We start from the raw sequence: 15,713 nt of genomic DNA on the forward strand, positions 1-15,713 counted from the left end.
ATTACTTTATCTGTATATTGTGTCTCAAATCAGTGTTGACCGGTCAGTCCGTCGTATCAACAAGATCTGAAACAAAAAATTAATTGAATACACAGATAAGTAAATTATATATATATAAAATATATATAAAGGAATGACTGCAGTCGGTGTGTTCGTGCGTGTGTACCCGTGGGTTGGTGTGTGTAGGCGGGCGGTAGGAGCGCGGAGGGAGGCGGGGGGGGTGGTAAGCTGAAGGTCGAGACTCCAGCTAATCAGTTACCCTTGAGACGCAGCTGGAGAAGGTCCACACTGACGCCGCTCTTCACAAATGCCCTTAACCAGCCTTCCACCCCTTGGGGAATCCTTTAGAACAAGGTCACACTTTAGCACTACACACACGAGGGGCACTTATAGCACTTCACAGGACTTGCTGTAACTGAAACACTGCTGAAAACTCGTTGGTAATTCAAAGGAATTTTTGTGGGAGACAATGCGATTAGGAGAGCAAAGGTTGATGGATTATGAAGCGTGGGATCTACCTGTCTTAACTATACAAAACAGCACTTATATTTCCAATCAATCAAATCACTGCGCCACGGAGGGGCTCACTGCCCCATGTAGGGGTTCTGGTTACTCAGTTCTATCTACAGGGGCGAACACAAACACCTGTAGAGTATTGTAGGTTCTATTTGACGGAAGTATACAAGGGTGTGCTTACAAGCGCCGGTAGTCCCTACACTCTTTATGGGTCAACTGACCTCTCCCTGTCCTCTCAGGCGACATGTGGCAAGTGGTACATTAGCAGCTTCCAGATGTCGCCAGGCACATTATCTAAGCGTGTGGTGACATGAAACAGGGGCATTGCCACACGCTACTGACTAGATAGGTAATGTATATAAATGGGGTACATACATAGTATGCATACAACATACAGCCCCCACCAGGTTAGTCCTCCTCCACATAGCTGTTCCCACCCCCACCAGGTGAGTCCTCCTCCACATAGCTGTTCCCGCCCCCACCAGGTGAGTCCTCTCTCCACACAATTGTTCTCACCCCCCACCAAGTGAGTCTTCTTCCTTTATTAATTTTTCCTTTTTGGTTTTAACACGGTTCGGCTCGTGACGTCCTGAGCAGAATAATTCCGCTTCTGTATCATCTTCTCTATTACAATTATCAATTACTCAGATTATTCTCTCTGTTTATTGTATTTTTTCTTGCTTCTGCTACGATGCCCGCATAGACGCCTTTAGATAAGAACTGGTATCGGCCTTAATTGGGTTCCCGGTACTTGAGTCCACAGATTTATGTCTTAATTCAGTTGAACTTACTTTACTTACTTTTATCCTCTTCACCACTGATCGGCTCGTTAGCCGCTTGGGCGATCGGTCACGTCTCTGTTACGCACTGTTGGCAAGTACCGGGCATGCACCGGCTCCTGAATGTACCTGAACCTGCTCCAGTGTTGGTCACCTCTGGTCCTGAAAGAGCTCACACTAGGTGCCGTCACAACACTTTCTGGTAGATTGTTCCAAGAGTTCACAACTCTTAATCCAAAAATGTTTGCCCTCACAGTTTTCTGGACCTGCGGCTACTTCAATCTTGAGCTGTGACCCCTTGTGGGGCGAGCGTCCGCCAGCTCCAAGTAAGGACACTCGACTGAGTAGTGCTCCTTGAGATGCTTATACACCTCAATTAGGTCGCCCCATGCCCGTCTGTAGTATAAGCTAGGCAAGTTCAGGCGCTCCAATCTCTCAGGGTAGTTGAGGTGCCGAAGTGCAGGCACCAGTCTGGTGGCCATCCTTTGAACATTTTCAACCAACTGACAGTCCTTAGCATATCTCGGGGACCGGATGGGGTGAAAGTACGCAGCAGCCATTTCTTCGACCATTCTTGGAGCTCACAGAGATCCTTCTGCAGCTCTTTTTTTTTTTTTTTTAGTTTCTTATCTCTTATTAACTTGTTAAAAACATAATAAAGGAAGATAAAGCATTAATTTTGTTGACTGACCTCTATGGGTCTCTTTAATGAATGAAAATAGTAAAAAAATATGTATTTATAATGAAACATATTTTATACAATTGTTATACACAAAGAAAATAAGGTTTTACAATCCACACATCCTTATAGCCTATGATTGACACAAGGTAAGTTTAAGGCAATAATATAAAGAAACGTCCTTTACAAATGATATTTAGTATATAATCACTTCAAGTAACTACGACAATATATTTTCGAGTCTTGAAGACACACTTGAAGAGTAACTGTACTATATGTACAAAAAAAAGACAGTTCCGGTAACCAGTTCTGTCATACTCAGACCACCTCTATCGAGCTCAGTCACAAACTCTGATGACAAACATTCCTCAGAATCCACTTCTGGCTGTCCATGATTATAAACTAGAAATCCTGCAATGTATACGATTTTTTTTTAACCTATCATCCGCATTTAGAAGGAGCTGAGTGTCATGTAATGTTAGCTCTTCCAGTAGTTGTACATCACTGTCATCTATTGCTGTTGTACGAAATTCACAGCTTACGTCATACAGGTATGTACTCTCAGGAACAATGTCATGTTTAAACAGGTAATGCAACTGCTGTACTTTGGCTGGTACTTGAACATTCCAAATATCAATGTAGAAATTTCCTACACTGTAACAGTCATGAATAAGGAGAGCCTGTGAGACGTGATGTCATGGTGATGTGGCGCCTTGTAGGCCGTCTTTCTTTTCAAACAGAGTCTGGTTAGAATTGGTTCAGTGTAGACGTATGTCTGGTCGGCCAGTTTTCTTTAGTATGGATATATATATATATATATATATATATATATATATATATATATATATATATATATATATATATATATATATATATATATGTATATATATATATGTGTGTGTGTGTGTGTGTGTGTGTGTGTGTGTGTGTGTGTGTGTGTATCAGTGAGTAGCCTACACGTAAGGTTTTATCCATTTCACGAAATGTAGTGTGATTCATGTGACCCCTGTTTAACTAGCTAGGAAAATAGGGTTATTGTTTTGAAGTATAATTGTCGATTTTAACAGAAGGTGTTCAATAAACAAAGAACCGCTAAGAAGTTTTATAAATCCCCCCTCTTGGTGTTGAGTAAAACATTGTCATACAGGGCTTTGGTGTTATGGGGTGATACATTGAGTCCTGAGTGACAACACACGTATCACCTGTTTCCCCTAGTGTCTCAGTTATCGTGTGTTATCCCTGATCCACAGTTATCCCCCTCTCCCTCTCCCTTTATTCTCCCCTCATATCGGTTACCTTCTACTGGGGGGAGTGACCACAGGCAAACCCCCACCTTTTTCACCCACAAATCAGCCGTTACCTCCTCTCCCTTCTCCCCTAGCTTCATCCATCTCACGAGTATACAAAGAAAATAAAGAGGAAAATGAAGAATTAAGAACTAAGAAGAACAAAATAAGGAAAATAAAAGGTACTGTTACACCACTGCGTTGTCTTCCTTGTCCCCCCAAAATTTCAAGGAGATCTTGCGACAAAACAGCAGTCAGGATGTAAGTAAAGCCATGGTTTTCAAAAGGATGTTGTGCTGCTTCTATATTATACCTTGTTGTGGTAACAAAAACATCTGCCATTGATTGTGTTCGTTTTTTTTTGGGGGGGGGGGGACCATGTCCACCAATTCACCGATAGCTGAATAACCTTACACATTTCCTGCAGCTCTCTGAAGTTTTCACAATTTAATGTCCAAGGTTCACGATATTGATCTCGTAACTGAATTTAGCTGTATTTACTTTCAACATTCATCATTTTGAACCAATTTGTTACCAGTGTGATGTATTTCACTGTTCCATCCTGATAATCAACAGTGCCTTTCCGAGCTTTAAATGTAGCATTTGTTTTTTCATTGAACACTTGATAAACTAAGGGCACACGTTGATGCTGCAAAGTTTTAGGAAAGACTGATGAGAGTGTGAATTTTGTGAGACGAGGGGGTGTTTTCTGATCTTTGTTGTAAAGAGCTTTAACACCACTCCAACTCGCCAAATATTCTGTACCATCCTCAGTGAAATGTAATTGTTGGCATTTCTCTGTGACCCAGTTGTTTCCCATTTTTTTTAGGTTGTGAACATAATCAGACACAAGGAACACACCTATACCATCCGGTGCTAGTGTTACCAAGCTGTGTATGTGTACAGCTTGATTCATTGGACAGTTGTCACACACAAACGATACCGGATGCCCACCACTAGCTTTAATTTACAACATAAATAGCTTCATGTAACATTTTCTTCAGCTAAATCGCTTTCAACCCAGATACAGGATGGATTCGTATGATGAATCGTGGCCCTCCATAATGACAAACAACTTCAATAACAAGAGCTGATGTTGCTAGATTTACTGGTTTGTTTAATGCATGGCCAACTATATGATCCCCTGTAAATCCAAGGGCCTGCTGAAGCTTAACGTTCCTCGCGTGGGCGGGAGATGTCGTTTATGGCGATATAGTGGGGTTATGGGTGATTGTGTGGAAAGGTAGGGATATTTGTATGTGAATCTGTCTGTAGGTGTGGGTGTTTGTGTGTAAGTGCGTCTGAGAGACAATTGCTTTCCTGATGATGCATTTAAGCAATGGACCCAAGTTTCAAACCCCGAGAGTGCTCGTTTCCAGTCCTTATTTAAAGGCGACTATGATTGCCTGTCTTTCATCTTAACTACGTTTTCTGTTTGTTGTGTGGGTTTTCTCTCCCGATTGAATTCCCTCCAGAAAACCTTCTTGTTCTTTTTAAAACTTTGTGGCAACCTTTTACCTGATCTTTCATTTGCCCCTTGCATCCTCTCATCACCCTGTGCCTCTCTCTGCTTTCTTACTTCTGGATCTCATTTGTCATTTTCTTCTCCTTAATGATTACTGACAACTTTTGCTGTTCCTTCCTCTTTCCTTTTACCCACAAACTACACTGCGCATTCTAAGGTTGCACTTCTCTTGCAATTTTCCCATTTGTTCCGTTCCAGCAATATCCGATCCTGGCGGTGCGTCGCAGCTCTTGGTGGATGGACCCGGCTGTGATGGAGGGTGGCGGCACTAACGTTTATGGTGAGCCGGCCACTGCCCTCAATGATTGTGACACAGCCGTGCCGTGTCCCTCCCCTCATAGGTAAGTTAAGTCCTATTAATGTTCTTGTCCACTCGTGTAAATCACAAATCATTGCGTATATGTGGACAAGATTTTAGTACTGTAAGTAAGAACTGTGGTTTAGTATAAATTAAATCTTCCCTGTGAATGTATGTCTCTCTCTTATCCTCTGTCACAATTCATAAAAATTACCAAGTGCTGGTTTAAGAAAGATTCTTGTTGTATCGGCAGCTAACACCATCATCGCCAATAAATATGGAAATATGTTTCATAGTAGCATCGCCAACGCCAAACCAAAAACAAATTTCCTTTACAAGAATAATGCAAAATTATGTAAAGAGTAACCACTGAATATTGATTTATGTTAAGTCACAGAACAGGTATCCCTACATACAGTACATATCTACTAAAATTTAAAAAAAATATGTTTTAAGTTAAAAAAAAGAAGTAAGGCCAATGAATATTACAGTACATAAAACATTGTAATTTGCTTAGAATTTTCTTCAAAACTCAACTTGGATTGTACATAGGGAGAGTCAGGGAGGATCGTCCCCTCGTGTGCTGAGTCCAGTACCCCTGGAACTGCTGCCAGACGCCTCAGATTCCTACAAGGACATAGCCTGCTTCCCTCCTCCCCGCTCCACGTTTGTATTATTATTATCATTATTATTATTATTATAAGTAGTAGTAGTAGTAGTAGTAGTAGTAGTAGGGTAAGGGCATATGGGGAGAGAATTCAAAACGTTGATCAAGGCAGCTTCACTCCTCTAGTGTTCACAACCTCTGGTGGGATGGGACCAAGTGCAAGATGTTTCTACGCCAGACTCGCGGAGGTGATCTTTTACTTTTATCCTCTTCGCCACTGATCGGCTTGTTAGCCGCTTGGGCGATCGGTCACGTCTCTTTTCATTTATATTCTTCACCAAAAGATCGGCTCGCTAGCCGCCCGGGCGATCGGTCACGTCTCTGTAACGCACTGTTGGCAAATACTGGGCATGCACCGGCTCCTGAATGTACCTGAACCCGCTCCAGTGTTGGTCAAGTCTTCTCTTGAAAGAGCTCACACTCGGTGCCGTCACAACACTCTCTGGTAGATTGTTCCAAGAGTTTACAACCCTCACTCCGAAAAAGTTTGCCCTCACGGTTTTCTGGACTTGCGGCTTCTTCAATCTTGAGCTGTGACCCCTTGTGGGGCGAGCGTCCGCCAGCTCCAAGTAAGGACACTCAACTGAGTAGTGCCCCCTGAGATGCTTATAAACCTCAACTAGGTCCCCCCTTGCCCGTCTGTAGTATAAGCTAGGCAAGTTCAGGCGCTCCAATCTCTCAGGGTAGCTGAGGTGCCGAAGTGCAGGCACCAGTTTGGTGGCCCTCCTTTGAACATTTTCAACCAACTGACAGTCCCTAGCATATCTCGGGGACCAGATGGGGTGACAGTACTCCAGATGGGGAAGCACTTCACTCCTGAAGATCGTCACGAGGGACGGACCGTCTAGATATCTGAACGACCTTCTTATAAGACCCAATAATTTATTTGCCTGATTTACCTTCTTCTCACAATCTCCGAACAGAAGCAGCAGCCCAGAAGTTATGTTACAGCCTGGATGAGATGTCGACTGTCTTTCTCTCTCCTTCGGTCGGCTTTGCTCTGCCTCAGAGGAACGAGAGCTTCGTCCCCAGTGCCGACAACTGCTGCTGATATTGACTATGAGGCTACAGTCACTGAATGCCGCATAGATCTGCGGCTCAACTAATTCAATACAGATAGGATAGCTTCTTACGTATTAGGATATTTAATATTAAGGTAATAAAATGGCGGCGAAGGTGTGGCTATTGGGGGAGGCTGGAGGCCACGCTGCAAAAAAAAAGTAATAGTAGTAGTAGTAGTAGTAATAGTAGCAGTAGTAGTAGCATGTCGAGGGACGATGCAGTGAAATGGGTCAAAGAAGTGCACTCAGAAGTGGTCAGGTGGTCGCCAGCTAACCTCTTTGAACCACCCAAGTGCGCGGCCTCCAAAGGAATGATCCGGGAGATGACTTGCCTCATATTCAATTACAATCATGACAGCCCCTAGCCCCATTAGCTCTTCACATACTGGCCATAATACCCCATCTATTCTGTCAGAGGACACACACAAGATCTAAGTGCAAAGAAACGTGGCAGCAATTAAAAGGAGATTGACAATGTGGCAGAAAGGGGCCCTTGATGATCTCCTATGAGAAGCAAGAACACTGCAGGAGAATCTAAAATTCATAGGAGACGGAAAGCAATACACCGAGGATGTTACCAGAAAATTTGGTAACAAAATGCGAGAGGGAAAGTGTCCTTGGCGGTAAGATCTCTCACAGAGGAATTTCAGGTGGTGTTCTGCCAATAAACAGAGAGACATTAAAACAACTGAAAGAAAAACATCCCCCTGCAAGTGAACAGGAAGGCATCAGGTTCCAGGGTGCCTATATCCCTCCTAATGCTGTCATGTTCGAGAAAATAACAGGAGGGATGGAGTGGTAAAAAGCACTGAAAACTCAGGGAGGGACAGGCCCTTCAGGCCTGGATGCAAACGATTGGAGAGTCATCCTCAGCACTAACAAGTTTGGTGGCATAGCAAGTGATCTCTGCAATACCATCGCCGTCCTTGCAAGAAAGCTAGCAACCTCGTGCTGCCATCACCTCCATGCTCTGACGGCCTGCCGGCTCATTCCCCTGGATAAAAATCCAGGATGTAGGCCTATAGGAGTGGGGGAAGTGCTGAAGCGGATCATTGGAAAATGCATAATGGAGGTGGTAAATGATGATGTCAGGGCAGCTGCAGGGAACCTGCAAGTATGTGCTGGCCATCAGGCTGGAGGGGAAGCTGCCATTCACGCCATGAGAAAGGTATTTGAGCAGCGTGATTGTGAGGCAGTACTTCTGGTCGACGCTTCCAACGCATTCAACATACTCAACCGCAAGGCTACACTGCACAACATCAAGATCAAGTGTCCAAGCTTTGCAATGTGTGTTGAAAACACCTATAGGAACCCATCAGACCTCTTTATAACAAGCTTCAAGGCCCTAAGAGGAAATACCCTCATATAGTCAACTGAGGGAACAATGCAGGGGGACCCTGTCGCCATGGCAATGTACGCACTAGGCCTGTCTGTGCCCCAACATACAATAAAATATGAAACAACCGTGGTCAAGCAAGTGGCATACGCTGATGACCTAACAGGAGCAGGAAAAGTGGAGGACATCAAAATGTGGTGGGACCTGGTAACATCACGAGGTCCACAAATAGGGTCCCATCCAAACGCCAACAAGTCCTTCCTCATTGTGAAGCCAGAACACTATGAACGGGCAATGGAGGTGTTCGGTGGAAGTGAGGTCAAAATAACAAAGGATGGCCAAAGACATCTAGGTGCGGTAATTGGCACGAAGGACTTCAAGACCGAGTACGTCACGGGAAAGGTGAATGAGTGGGTTAAGGAAATCCAAGCTCTGTCTGATATTGCTAAAATAGAGCCACATGCGGCTTTTGCGGCAGTCACCCATGGAGTCAAGTATCGCTGGAATTACCTGAAGCGCACTATCCTTGATGTCGGACCCCTCCTCCGCCCTCTGGAAGAAGCCATCAATGTCGCTTTTATCCCAACACTAGTGAGAAACGCTCACCTAACCCCAGCAGAAGGGTCACTCCTTGCATTACCACCGAGACTAGGAGAAATGGGATTGACTAATCCAGTGGAGCTTGCCCGTAAAGAGTATCAGAACTCTGTCAAGCTCACGGCAGCTCTCACTGAGCACACAATAGATCAGAAAGCAACGAGTCAAGTGGATACCAACGAATTAAACAAGATTTGATGGTCCATTACGACAGAGCGGAAGCACTCCCAAAGTGATAAACTGCAACAACTGTTGCAACACGTGTCAGAGAATGTGTAAAGAAAGTAGCTATAGCGCAGGAGGTGGGCGCCTCAAACTGATTTACAACGTTACCGATAAGGGCAAAAGGCTTCATCCTTAATAAACAAGAATTCACAGATGCCATTGCTCTAAGGTACGGTAGGCCAGTAGAAGGTTTGCCTTCCAATACGTGTGTCATAAGATGTATGACATCGACCACGCCATGGTGTGCAAGAAAGGGGGCTTCGTATGCATGAGGCATGACGAAGTAAGGGATCTAACAGCAAATCTACCGAGGAAAATCTGCCACGACGTCATGGTGGAACCGTTCCTCCTTCCATTGGACACATCAGTCCAGCTTGTCACCTCTCCGCCCTTCCCTCATAAGAACCAGTATAATCTTGTGCCTGGGACTAAATCAGATGTTCGGAGGCGGACGTAACTGTCGCCCAAGGTGCTGTTCATTATGCCTGGTAACATTCTTTGCTGCGTCTGTGCTAGCCCAAACCAAAACTGCACAAATGGGGTTTGTGCGAGAAACAACCGACCGTGTGTGGATTGCAGGAAGCTAGACCAGTGTCGGAACCCACGTCGCAGGGAGCCGACACAGGTGGCCACAGTGGATATCGCCGGGACCCAACCACCCGATGATATCCGAAATGATAGCAGTGAGTCTACTCAACCTGAAAATGTAGTACTAATAAATGCTGCTTCCTTAGTAGCAGGTGTCCACGAGGAGAATGAGAGACAGCCACCTCAGTGGAATGGTATGTCGATGGAAGTTTAGTTTAACAAATTTATTGGCAGAGCTTGTAGTACAGTTTGCCTATTCTGAGTAATTCAGTCAGGTCTTGACACTGAGGGTGGTATCACTTCTCACTGTCATGCAGGACAGAGGTTCACACACAAAGAAATACATCATATTCATTAACAACTATAAATGTATATAGGTCAGGTTCATATGGATAATGTCACTGTTCACTGCCATGCAGGACAGAGGTTCGTACACAAAGAGTTGCATCATATTCATTGACAGTACATATACATATATGTAAACACACACACACACACACACATATACATACATATCCGTATATACATACACATATACATGTACACGTACATATACATGCACACACGCACACATACATACATATACGTCGGTCAGATTCATGTGGGTAATGTCACTTTTCACTGCCATACAGGACAGAGGTTCGTACACAAAGAATGCATCATATTCATTGACACTATATATAGGTCAGATTCATGTGGGTAATGCCACTGTTCACTGCCACGCAGGACAGAGGTTCGTACACAAAGAAGGAAATACATCACATTCACCAGCAGCATATATAGGTCAGTGGATCACATACATTGGAGTCATATTCTAATTGAAGACTAATCAGTGTGGGCTAGCAAATTTGGGATAAACAGCAATAGTGTCGATGGAAAATGCAGACATATGGGTCAAAGAAACCTACTCAGAAATTGTCAAGTGGTCGCCCGCTAACTTATTTGAGCCACCCAAGTGTGCGGCCACCAAAGAAATGATTCGGGAGATGACTCGCCTCATGACTGATTACACTCAGGACCGCTTCCTCGCCCCTTTAGCTCTTCAAATACTGGCATTAATACCACATCTATTTTGTCAGAGGACAGGTACGATGACAAGCTGGGCCACCATGGAATCCAGTTCCTGCTTGACTGAATCCCTGAAGGCGAGAGGAATCAACCGGGGAGTGCGTATGGCAAACGGCTGTGCATCTTCCCGCAGGTGTATCGTCATAGGCGGACCCGCCATAGCCTTCAGTGGCGCGGTGCGTAGGGCCTCCTTCGTCACCAGCACATCCGAGTACTCCTTCAGGAAGTAGGCCCTTGCAGCTGAAGGAGACGTCTCGCTGTGAATAGGAAGCAGGCGTGACTTGGGTGGAGGCGGGGTAGGAGTGGACGCGGGTTCTGGGCAGCTCTGTGCGGCAGCGCCAGGCGCTTCGTTCGTTGATTCACGCACCCTGCTGGCGGTGTACCGAGCAGCTGTGATCTGCTCAGGAAAGTCTCTGGGCACCACGCCTAACTCCTTGCAGTGCTCCCACGACAACAAGGGTGTAGCGAAATTAGGCTGCACGTCGATCCATCTTGACACGACCTGTCGCCGTAAGTGATCTCCCCACAGCGTCCGGTATCTGGGAACTGTCCGCATTGTAGTACTGCAGCTGCGGCGGTGGTCTCAGGCCGCGTCTGGTGAGGCCCAGTTTCTGGAGGTGCTTCAGGCCTATCACCGTAGTATCAGCGCCGGTGTCTGGTATCACCTCGATGTGACCCGACACAATACCGTGTGTGACGGCGACGCGGATGGTAGGGGAAGGGGTAGCCCTGGGGCGTGTGGTCGAGTCCACTCTTCTGATGTGACTCAGCTGCTGCTTGGGGCTGCGTGGGCCATCTGAAGGGGGCTGCATGCGAACCACCCTGAGGGAAGTGCGCTCCTTTCCTCCTCGTCTCGGGCTTTTGGGCTTGGGTTGGCGGCAGCACTTGTCGTAGTGTCCATAGCGACCGCAGGCCTGACACTTGCGGCCTCGTGCAGGGCACCTGTCTGTGTTAGACCAGTGGCCCTTACGGTCACATCCACGACACAGTGCGACGGCGGCTGGGCATGTCTTGGGGCCATGCTGCTTTCCACAGCTGCCACAGGAAGCACTAGGCGGAGGCGTGGAAGAACGTGCGGCAGCCTTCACGTTGTTGGCCGCCTTCTTACCCTTCTTGTACTGAGAGATTGCTCTCACAGCAGGTGGGGCCCGTAAGGCAAAGGTGGCGGACTTAGTGGCCTCGTATGACCGACATTCAGTCACTACCGCCTGGAGTGTGGAGGAAGCGTCCAGGGGGATGAGTCGCTGCACCAACTCTTCTTGCCTGACACCTGTCAAGATCCCGTGCTTGATCCAGGCTTCCTCACATTCCCGGGTGTGCGCCTTGCAGACGTCGACCTCCTCCGACAAACTCTTCAAGAGTACAAAAAAGTCGTCAAAGGATTCATTCTCCGCCTACTTGCAGCTGGTGAAGGCGCGGCGACGCAAAGCCTCGTTATTCCGACCCTTAACGTGCTCCTGCAAAAGGTCGAGCACATCCGTCACTGAAGAGGTAGAATCGGGAGGCACTTGCAATGTGTGCTCCAAAACTCTCTGGGTCTCCAGCGACAAACACATCCGCAGTTGGATGAGCTGTTTGTTTGGAGGCATGCTGTCAAGGTCCACCATCGTGGAGTAATCTGTCCAACACCACCTCCACTCACGAAAAAGCTGAAACGTGACGTCTGGTGAGAGGGCGGGTGGGGGTTGAACAGATTCCTTGGGAGCTGTTGGAGTAGCAAGAGTACCTGGAGGACGCTGGTGTGGTGGAGGAGGGAGGGCACTGGCGCCTTGGTGCGTGAGTGAGGGAGGGTGGGTTAGCGCCAGGGTCTCCAATATTGCATCAAAGCCCGCCTTTTCCTCCTCTCTTCGTGTCTCCTCCCTCTGAAGTTTCATCTCTCTGCTTCTCTGGTCCCTGTGATCCATCCACCTCAGAATTGTGGCAATGTCAGTCGCTGTAGGTGAAGGATGAGGGGCGGTGGGCGCAGAAGCTCCATCTGTGCCCTGTAGAGGAGAAGGTGGTGGGGAGTCGTGTCTCCCATCTTGACGTTGTCCCTTCTCACCGCCCATCTTAGTATGCTTGAACTGCGCTATTTAGTATATAAAGTGGCGCCTCATCAGCTCGAACCACATATATATGACTAAAAAACAGCGCAGAAATAATGCATAGAGTCCACTGTTCTGTTCGTGAGTGCGTGCGTGCGTGTGTGTGTGTGTGTGTGTGTGTAGCGTGTGTGTGTGTGTGTGTGTGTAGCGTGGTGGCTCGCGGAGGCAAGACCGACAGTGTCTCCCTGGATGTCACACGAGAAGGGTGTATGCCTGCGTGCTCCGTGGGTACCACAAAAAAGAGGCCAATGCTCAACTCTCAGCTCTAGATACACTAATACACTGACACTAACACTGCCACCGTCACTAAACGCACTGTGACGGCGCAACACTGCACATCGCGGCGAAACACAATGCAACACAACACAACACACTAGAGTCGACACGCACATCACCGGCAGACGTAACTGTCGGCATTGTTCACAACACTTGTAAGTCCACAGATCCTACTCACTGCGCCATGAAGGTTCCAAGTGTTCCCCGTCGTGAAGGCAGTGATGGGTAGGGAAACGCAGGGTAACACTGAAGTCCATTTATTAACGGATAGGAGAAATACAAGTGGTGACTAGCGTGTGCCATGCACGGCCCACGGAGTCAGACTGGGACTGCCTTGCCATATGGCAGCCTCTGGGCAATGTTGCCACATAACACGTGCAGTGTTGCCACGTAATTACATATATAAATGCAATTCGGCACAGTAGCTTATTTACAAGGTTGCTACTTGGCACAGTAGCATAGATACATAACCTACAAAGACTAAGCACAAAGAAAATGTGGCAGCAATGAGGAGAAGATTGGCAATGTGGCAGACTGGGGCCCTTGATGATCTCCTATGTGAAGCAACAACACTGCAGGAGAGACTAAAAATTCCGGGTGACGGAAAGCAAAACACCGATGATGTGGCAAGAAAATTTGGAAACAAAATGCGTGTGGGAAAAGTGTCTCTTGCGGTAAGATCTCTCACAGAGGAATCCTCCGGTGGGGTGATGCCAATAAACAGAGAGACATTAAAACTACTGAAAGAGAAACATCCCCCTGCAAGCGAAGAAGAAGGCATCAGGTTCCAGGGTGACTATATCCCACCAAATGCTGTCCTGTTCGAGAAAATAACAGGAGAGATGGTGTGGTAAAAGGCACTGAAGACTCGAGGAGGAGCCGGCCCTTCAGGTCTGGATGCAAACGGTTGGAGAGTCATTCTCAGCACAAACAAGATTGGCCCTGTAGCAAGCGATCTGTGCACTGCCATTGCCGCCCTTGCAAGAAAGCTTGCATCCTCTTGCTGCCATCACCTCCAGGCCCTGACGGCCTGCCGCCTTATTCCTCTGGAAAAGAAACCAGGATGTAGACCTATAGGGGTGGGAGAAGTGCTGAGGCAGATCATCAGCAAATGCACAATGGAGGTGGTAAAGGATGATGTCAGGGCAGCAGCAGGGAACCTACAAGTGTGTGCTGGCCTCCAGGCTGGCCGGGAGGCCGCCATTCACGCCATGAGATTGATATTTGAGCAGCGTGATTGTGAGGCCGTTCTCCTGGTGGATGCTTCAAACGCATTCAACATATTTATCCGCAAGGCTGCACTGCACAACATCAAGATCAAGTGTCCAAGCTTTGCGATGTATGTTGAAAATTCGTATAGGAATCCATCAGACATAGCATCTTACAGTCAACCGAGGGAACAACACAGGGGGACCCTGTTGCAATGGCAATGTATGCAATTGGCCTATCAGTGCTCCAACATGAAATAAAATTTGAAACAACTGGGGTCATACAAGTGGCATATGCTGATGACCTTACAGGAGCAGGAAAAGTGGAGGGCATCAAAAAGTGGTGGGACTTGGTAACATCGCGAGGTCCACAAATAGGGTACCACCCAAACGCCAGCAAGTCCTTCCTCATCATGAAGCCAGAACATTATGAACGGGCAATGGAGATTTTTGACGGAAGTGAGGTCAAAATAACTAAGGACGGTCAAAGACATCTAGGCGCAGTAATTGGCACTACGGACTTCAAGACCGAGTACGTAGCGGGAAAGGTGAATGAGTGGGTTAGTGAAATCCAAGCTCTGTCTGGGATTGCTAACACAGAGCCACATGCTGCCTTTGTTGTATTCACCCATGGAGTCAAGCATGGTTGGAACTACCTGATGCGTACTATTCCTGATATCGGGCCCCTCCACCACCCTCTGGAAGAAGTTATCAGTGTCAATTTCATTCCTAAATTAGTGAAACACCTTGACTTAACCCCAGCAGAAAGAGCACTTCTAGCACTTCCACCAAGACTGGGAGGGATGGGACTAACCAATCCAGAGGAGATTGCTGCCACCGAACATCAAAATTCACTGAAGCCCTCAGGGACCACATAATAGCCTAGAATGCAACAGGGGAGGTGGATACCAGTGAAGTAAACAAGATTCGTAGGTCCATTACGACAGATTGACAGCACTGCCAAAATGATAAGTTGCAGCAACTGTTGCTGCAGGTACCAGAAAATTTGAAAAAAAAAGTAGCTGTAGCGCAGGAGGTGGGCGCCTCAAACTGGTTAACTATGTTACCGATAAGGGCAAATGGTTTCAGTCTTAATAAACAATAATTTACAGATGCCATTGCTCTAAGGTACGGTCGGCCAGTAGAAGGTTTGCCCTCCCAATGCATGTGTGGCTCTTCCTATGATGGCGATCACACCATGGTGTGCAAGAAAGGGGGCTTCATATGCATGAGGCATGAGGAGGTAAGGGACCTCACCGCAAATATGTTGAAGGAAATCTGCCGGGATGTCATGGTAGAACCGACCCTCCTTCCATTGGATGGTGAGATCTTCCAACACAGGACTTCAAACACATCTAACGAAGCCTGTGTGGACGTCAGTGCTCGAGGATTCTGGACTTGGGGACAGCAAGCTTTCTTCGACATCAGGAGTTTTGATCCCATGGCCGCATGTCATCGTAACCTAGCTCTCGATGCTGCACATAGGAGGAACGAGAACGACAAGAGAAGGGCATATGGGG

General features: G+C 46.8%; 1 protein-coding gene across 2 annotated transcripts in view; it reads left to right on the forward strand.

Annotated features, from left to right (window-relative positions):
• The window catches only part of LOC121871780, a 110,816-nt gene that overhangs the window by 70,099 nt on the left and 25,004 nt on the right, over positions 1–15,713 (forward strand). For both annotated transcript variants that reach the window (XM_042374256.1, XM_042374255.1), the window contains exons 6-7: positions 4,984–5,126; positions 5,636–5,749. In XM_042374256.1, coding sequence (XP_042230190.1) covers positions 4,984–5,126; positions 5,636–5,749 — 257 coding nt within the window. The remainder of the gene's footprint in view (positions 1–4,983; positions 5,127–5,635; positions 5,750–15,713) is intronic.

Source organism: Homarus americanus, unplaced genomic scaffold, assembly GCF_018991925.1.
Source record: "Homarus americanus isolate GMGI-L3 unplaced genomic scaffold, GMGI_Hamer_2.0 scaffold39675, whole genome shotgun sequence".
Classification (NCBI taxonomy): Eukaryota; Metazoa; Arthropoda; class Malacostraca; order Decapoda; family Nephropidae; genus Homarus; species Homarus americanus.